The 7790-nt window shown below is 38.1% G+C and overlaps 1 protein-coding gene across 1 annotated transcript in view; it reads right to left on the reverse strand.

Annotated features, from left to right (window-relative positions):
• TNFAIP6 (tumor necrosis factor, alpha-induced protein 6) overlaps positions 1–7363 on the reverse strand; it is a 22853-nt gene extending 15490 nt beyond the window's left edge. Inside the window, exons 1-2 of the mRNA XM_011943058.1 lie at positions 7198–7363; positions 1178–1315 (exon numbers count right to left, since the gene is read on the reverse strand). Of these exons, the coding sequence (XP_011798448.1) occupies positions 1178–1315; positions 7198–7291 (232 nt within the window). The 5' untranslated portion in view covers positions 7292–7363. The remainder of the gene's footprint in view (positions 1–1177; positions 1316–7197) is intronic.
• Between the last annotated feature and the right edge of the window lie 427 nt (positions 7364–7790).

Here is a 7790-nt window from a genome sequence, read left to right on the forward strand (position 1 = left end):
AGACTTTAGAGTAGCTGTGACCACAGGTGTACATCACCACACCTGGCTAATTTTTTATTTTTATTTTTGTAGAGATGAGGTTTCGCTATGTTGCCTAGGCTGGTCTTGAATTCCTGAGCTCAAGCAGTCCTCCTGCCTCAGCCTTCCGAAGTGCTGGGATTACAGGTGTGAACCACTGCACCCTACCAGATATTAGTGATGTTTTAAAAGATTTTAATAAAGATAAATTCTCTCATACATTTCAAATAAAGGCTCAGCCCTGTTTCCCTTGCTCAGCCGTTTTAGTGTCTGTCAGTGCCACCCAAGATCAATTTTACTAGAGGTCCAGGATGGACAGTAAAGACTATGGGCTTTGTCTACCATTCCAGTTACTTTGCCCCATGCCACTCCGTGATTATAGACCAGCAGTCATCTCGGGAGGCTATGGGGCATTTGAGAAAACACTGTTTTTTGTTTTTCTTGAGTAATGTATCAACTTTGCCAGACGTTATCCAATCAGCAAAGGAGTTCTGAATGGGAGTGGTCCATTCTCCCCAAAGGCCAAGAGAGATGGTAGCAATCCACTTTTGTATAAAGAAGCATATAACACCAGTTGATTACTGGAATTTTCACCAGGTCTTCTGATACCATCTTCCCAGTTTTTTTCTGCTTCTATCTCACGACCTGCCTGTCCTCCTTTTCCTTATAGCTTTTGATCCTGAAGTACAAATACATTCTCCCACTTAATGTAAAACAACTGGGGAAAAAAGCCACTAAATTCAATATTTCTTCTACCAAGTAAATTTGCTTGTAAGACTCAATATAGTACCATAGCATCATTTAACAACCTTCATACTCAGAAGTCAAAGAGATAGAACAATACTAAAAACGAAAACAATGGCATTGAAATTAATGAGAAATTTAAATGATATTGAAGAAATGAGGTTTTCATTTTCTTTTGACTTTTATTTTATTAGATCACACTGGGTTAAGACCCCACATAAGTTGCTGAAACACTAGAAACTTTCTGCCAACTCTAGGCAGATGGATAGGAGAAGTCAGAGCGTGGAGACGTCCTAGGGGCTTAGTGATGTATCAGAAGGGGGTTGGAGAAAGAAGTCTTACTAGGGTTTAGGAAAGATGGATTTTTTTTCCTCCAAGGATGAAAAAGAAGAAAAACCATTGTGAAATTAGTTACCAATTTTTCTGGCTGCCTCTAGCTGCTTGTAAGTTGCGAGATGGCCGCCTTCAAATTCACACACCGCCTTAGCTTCTGCATAGGTGAGCTTGTATTTGCCAGACCGTGCTTCTCTGTGGTACACACCTGCTGCTCGTTCTGTAAAATCAGATGATGTCATAAAAGCACTGTTATTCCTTCTTACGGAACAGGGGAAATTCTGTGGCCTCAGCTTTCCTGATTACACAGACCTTCCTGATAACTGTGTAATCAGGAAGATTACAACAGTTATCGTTCCTGCCAAAGAGCTTTCTGTGTTGGCTGCCTTGGGTAGCTAAGTTTTCATTGTTAGGAAGCTTTGGGGAAAAATATGAATGAGGGGTAATTTTAGTGGAATTTGGGGCCATTAACAGAAACTTGAGGCTAAATTATGTTTTTGATCTGATAGCCTGAAATACAGTTTTTATTTATTTTTTATTTTGTATTTTTATTTTGTGAGATGGAGTCTCACTCTGTTGCCCAGGCTGGTACGATTTGTGCTCCCTGCAATCTCTGCCTCTTGGGTTCAAGCAATTCTCCTGCCTCAGCCTCCTGAGTAGCTGGGATTACAGGCATGTACCACCACAACTGGCTAATTTTTGTATTTTTAGTAGAGACGAGGCTTCACCATGTTGGCCAGGCTAGTCTCGAACTCCTGACCTCAAGTGATCCACCTGCCTCAGCCTCCCAAAGTGTTAGGATTACAGGCGTGAGACACTGCACCCAGCCTAAAATAAAGTTTTTAATACAACATTGTAGTGCGACACTATCCACAGGTGATAAAGTTTTGGCTTTCTTTTGGATTTAAGCTGTATAAAAACTTGCCAAGGTAAGCAATGGGGGAAAAAAAAAGGTGAAGGCAAAAGAAACCAGTGAAGATGGATCCATTATGTAGGCTCACAGTGATGGAGAAAAATAAGCTAAAATATCCAATTGAGAGGAATGACTAATTGACTAATGTAATATAATTAAGAATTTAGGCCGGGCGTGGTGGCTCGTGCTTGTAATCCCAGCACTTTGGGAGGCCGAGGCAGGCAGATCATGAGGTCAGGAGATCGAGACCATCCTGGCTAACATGGTGAAACCCTGTCTCTATTAAAAATACAAAAAATTAGCCAGGTGTGGTGGTGGGCGCCTGTAGTCCCAGCTACTCAGGAGGCTGAGGCAGGAGAATGGTGTGAACCCAGCAGGTGGAGCTTGCAGTGAGCAGAGATTGCACCACTGCACTCCAGCCTAGGCAACAGAGCGAGACTATGTCTCAAAAAAAAAAACAACAATAATTTAGTAAAACAAATGAAAACTGAGGAAAGATCTGAAGGGATCCAAAGCAAATACTGAATTAGGGAAAAGAAAAACAGATTCAAACACAGCAGAGAAAAAACTGGACACACCTAACTACCAGTTAATGCCTCACTTTTTTAATCTGATTTGTCTTTTTTAGTTCACATATTTTTCCCAACATATTTTAGGCAGTGTTAAGTCATACATGAGTTGTCTTCCAATAGATCACTGTTTAAATGGATTGTTTTGAGTTTGGAGTGCCTTCTACCATAGAAACAACGTGAAAAGATTCCCAGGACAATAGTCATAACATTAGCTCTGTAGTTAGCTCTAATAGTTCTATGTAGTCTGACATTATGGTTAAGTCTCTGTATCCTGACCTGTGCAATCAGCCACCCTTAGGACCATTTTCATTGAGGACATACATATTTCTTGGCACCAAGAAATGAATCCAGGGGAATTAGAAATATAGTTCTTTGTTTTCCACCCCAAACTGAAGTTGACATTGCCATAGTTCAGTAACAGAGGATGCTTGTTTTTCTGAACTCTAAGGATCTTGCTCTTATGCATTACATAGTAACTCCCGTTACTCACACACAGAGGACCTTAGTCAATCTGATGCTGGAGGTCAGAGAATACCGGGACCATCAGTCGGGTTGTTTCTCCATTGAAAGGTACCTGCTGCCCGGTGTCCTTCATATGGCAAAGCCTCATTAAACTTTCACTAGTTTTCAATTTAGTTACTTTGAGTATTATACCACGGGGTATTTTGCTAGGTCCTGTGGGTCAGGTTCTATCCTCAACGAACTTGGACACTAGTGAATATTCTGAATTTCTTTAGTGAATATTCTGAATTTCTTTATCTTGAAATAGAGGAACACCAAAGCTTTTGGTAGATACAGGAGGTGTGTTTAACTTACTTATGTATTATAATAGAGGTTGTTGTTAATCATTAAAAATGTTAAAAATTATATTTCGTAGGTATACAGATTAAAAGACCTGTATTTGAAAACAAATTTTGTAGAAATTAATGTATACAAAGTTTTCTCAAACTGATTTTCTTTATATTTCAAAATTAAAATGTGATGTTTTCAGAAAAAATTAATGGAGATTTGGCCAGGCGTGGTGGCTCATGCCTGTAGTTCCAGCACTTTGGGAGGCTGAGATGGGTGGATCACTTGAGGTCAGAAGTTCCAGACCAGCCTGGCCAACATGGTGAAACCCCGTCTCTATTAAAAATACAAAAAATTAGCCGGGTGTGGTGGTGCACGCTTGTAGTCCCAGCTACTCAGAAGGCTGAGGCAGGAGAATTGCTTGAACCAGGGAGGCAGAGTTGCAGCGAGCAGACATCATGCCACAATACCCCAGCCTGGGCGACAGAGCAAGACTCTGTCTCAAAAAACAAAACAAAACAAAAGAATTAACAGTTTTTAAAAATAATAATTTTAAGTTTTCCTCCCAGTAAAGTTTCATTTTTTAAAAATCTTTTATTTTAGATTCAAGGGGTACATGTGAAGGTTTGTTACATAGGTAAACTCATGTCACAGGGGTTTGTTGCACAGATTATTTCATCACTCAGGAATTAAACCCAGTACCTCTGTTTCTCTCCCTTCTCTCACCCTATGTAATTTTTCTTAAACTTTTGGTACCTACTGAAACTTGTTTAGTAATAACATAATAACAGAAATAGCAAAAAATGTTTATGTTATAATTTTTGATTTAATTTATTAAATATTAACATTCCACATTGTTCCTCTAACAGCACCAAACTTCCCGGTATGTTGTCATATGAACAAATAGAGAACTCTTGGAGTATGTACCTGACAATTTTTTTTTCTTTTTTTTTTTTTTTTGAGACGGAGTCTCGCTCTGTCGCCTAGGCTGGAGTGCAGTGGCGCGATCTCGGCTCACTGCAAGCTCCGCCTCCCGGGTTTACGCCATTGTCCTGCCTCAGCCTCCCGAGTAGCTGGGACTACAGGCGCCCGCCATCTCGCCCGGCTAGTTTTTTGTATTTTTTAGTAGAGACGGGGTTTCACCGTGTAGACCAGGATGGTCTCGATCTCCTGACCTCGTGATCCACCCGTCTCGGCCTCCCAAAGTGCTGGGATTACAGGCTTGAGCCACCGCGCCCGGCCTGTACCTGACAATTTTAAATATGGTGTTTTATTAAAAATATTTCTCAATTCAGAATTTTGAGCTATTGAGATGGACCTTTGTACAATGAATCCCAATTTTACCTTTCAGAAGAAATAATATTTTATTAATTTATCTAGTCAATAGTCATTTATTAAAACTGAAAATTTGTTTAATAAATGTTTTCTCTTTTTAGTGAGTGGTGGCAGTAGAAATGGACTTTGGTTCCACTGCTGTTTCTACCAGGGAGTTGTATAACCAGATGAGCCTCAGTTTCCTCATTTGTCAAACGGGAATAATGATAGCTTCTGGGCCATAGGAGGAGCTCAAGATATGTTACTTTTCCTTTGTTTCTTTTTTCTATGAGATAAGGTCTCACTCTGTCACCCAGGCTGGAGTGCAGTGGTGAGGTCACGGCTCACTGCAACGTCTGCCTCTTGGGCTCATGTGATCGTCCCACTTCAGCCTCCTGAGTAGCTAGGACTACAGGCATGCACCACCACACCCAGTTAATTGTATTATTATTATTATTATTATTTTATAGAGACAGAGTTTTTCTGTGTTGCCCAGGCTGGTCTTTTTAATTCCTGGGCTCAAGCAATCTGCCCACCTCAGCCTCCCACAGTGCTATGATTACAGGTGTGAACCACGGCATCCTGCCTTCCTTTCCCTTCTTTTTCAGATTCAACAATAAAAATAATTGCTTATCTGTGCATTTTTTATTCTCATGATCCATGTAAAATGATTGTAATTTCTTGTCCTTAACTGTTGTTTGTTTTTGTTTTGTTTAAAGTACTATTTTTAAAATTAGATGATACCAGAGTTAAAATAAGCCTTAGGGATCCTTTACTTCAACCTTATCATTTTACCAGATTGGAACCATAACCTAGAGAATTTAAAGTAAACTTGTCGAACTTGCGGCCTGCCAGGACAGCTTTGAATGTGGCCCAACACAAATTTGTAAACTTTCTTAAAACATTATGAGTTGCCCAAGACAATTCTTCTTCTTCCAATGTGGCCCAGGGAAGGCAAAAGATGGGACACCCTACATTTAAAGTGTCCTGTTCTCGAGAGTTGCTAACAGATGTTCCCAAATGGTTTCTAATATTATATTGATCCAACCAACTATAAACTATAAACCAAACATCTGTGCTAGGCTGGCTGGTCAACAATTTGCCCCAGATTGAAGCAATTTGCAATTATCCTGACCCTCAGATTTATAGCATACATTAATAGACATTTGAATTAGCTTCTCTCTACCTCTGGGGCAGAACATCTATTGTCCAGGTTTATATTTTTGTAACATACAATGACACTTTAAAAGACAACTCTAAATTATTTGATTATTAGAGGGTTTGATAACATTTCAAAGTTTATCTGCATGGATTTAATTACTAGCTTTACGACATTTAAAAAAAAATCCTGACAAATATGAGCATATTTCCTACATTTGACTGTATACAACAAAAATAAAGAGATGGGCTCATTCCTCTACTAAATTTCAGATCCTGTCTTGGCCAAATGGATCATAATGAATTTAGTTCACTGGCTCAAGCTGAAAAAAATAGGTGGCAAGGCTGTGCATTACAAATTAGGCTTTTTAATGAAATCCGCATGGTTGCAGTTATTACCAGAGAGAAACATGCTGAAAGGGAAAATATTCTACAACTGTGCTGTTTAGCAAGCATAAAATCAAAATCTAGGTTAATTTCACCTTCTCTGTATTTCTTTTTTCTATGCAAGAATCTATGCATTTTTCCCCAAGAAATTTAATTTTTTTTTTTTTACTATTAAACACAAGAATGAACATAGAGCAATATCAATTTGTATCATGAGAATTAAAGCATTGTTTAGCATACTGTAACATAAGGGGTGTTTTGGGTTTTCTGCATTTTCCTTTTTTGATCTATTGTTTATCTTCACTGTTTGGCCTATGTCATTCCTTACATTTAACAAAACAAAATAACAAAAGAAACTTTCCTTGTCTAACAAAAGGGTCAGAAAAGTATCTATATGGATAGTACAAACAGAAAGAATCAAAGTGGTAAGAATGCATTCAGAAGGAGAAACATTTTTCACTTTTTTCTGTATTGCAGGCTGGCTTGGTCAAAATAGTCAAAATGTTTGAAAAAACTAACATATAGACTATAGCTCAGAGTACATGAAGCAATTATTATAAAATTTTTGTATACTCCAATTTACCTGTTATGATTCTGAAATCTGACTGCAGATGCATTGACAAAAACAAAAGACTATATTGGTGTTTCTCGTTGGTTAAAGAAATACTCCTCACTGTGCTACTACATCTGCTTTGAAAAGTTTAAAAGTATATTTTCATACTGAATGTAAATATTAACTGCTATTTTCTACTGAACAGTTCACTTTATAAAATGCTATTTTTACTTTTCAGAGGACAAGAACACTTAAGAAAAAAAAAGCATATGTATTCCAAAGGCTATCTTTCCTAAGCATTTTCTTTGAGAACATCAGCCTTGTACAGAATAGAAAAAGTTACTGCTTTAATTTCCTTCTCCATGATTTAAAGAATTGACATTCTCAACAAGAAGCTCATGAGTGAAGTTTCTTACCAAGCCATATGGAGTTATGAAAAATTCCATCCTTGAATCCCCATCCTTGAGCCTCTTCCCATAGCAAGAGAAATAAGTAAATTAAGATGATCATATCGTCAGTTGTAGCGAAGTAACAGCCTGTTAGAGGCTGCTCACAATAAATTCTCAGAGCAGCGGCTGAAATGTGACTGAAACATCTGGTTTCCACATCTTTTAAATAGTTTTTTTCAACTGTGAGGTCAGCAAGTACTCTCCAATGGCATTTTCCGCTGTAGAGTTACACAATTATCTCAGTGTCTCAAGCAAATCCTCTGACTCATTTGCATTGGCAACCAAAACTAAGGAGATAGAATGATCATCTATGTTTTAAAATTAACTTACTAAGAACGGAGTTCATTTATTGTTAGTCACAAACAGTTTTCTGTTAGAAAGTTTGCATAACTTGATGCAGATTTAGCAGTGATTAAAAGAAAGTCAAACTTCAGTAAGAATTTCAAGATAAATCCTAAATGTCTTATTTGCAGTGTCAATTATGGGATATGGGGTTAAATACTAATCTTTTATTGGTAATGTTGGACCGGCTTTTCCTAAACATTGTCAAGCCCATATAA

The sequence above is a fragment of the Colobus angolensis genome, unplaced genomic scaffold (genome assembly GCF_000951035.1).
Source record: "Colobus angolensis palliatus isolate OR3802 unplaced genomic scaffold, Cang.pa_1.0 Scaffold215, whole genome shotgun sequence".
NCBI lineage: Eukaryota > Metazoa > Chordata > Mammalia > Primates > Cercopithecidae > Colobus > Colobus angolensis.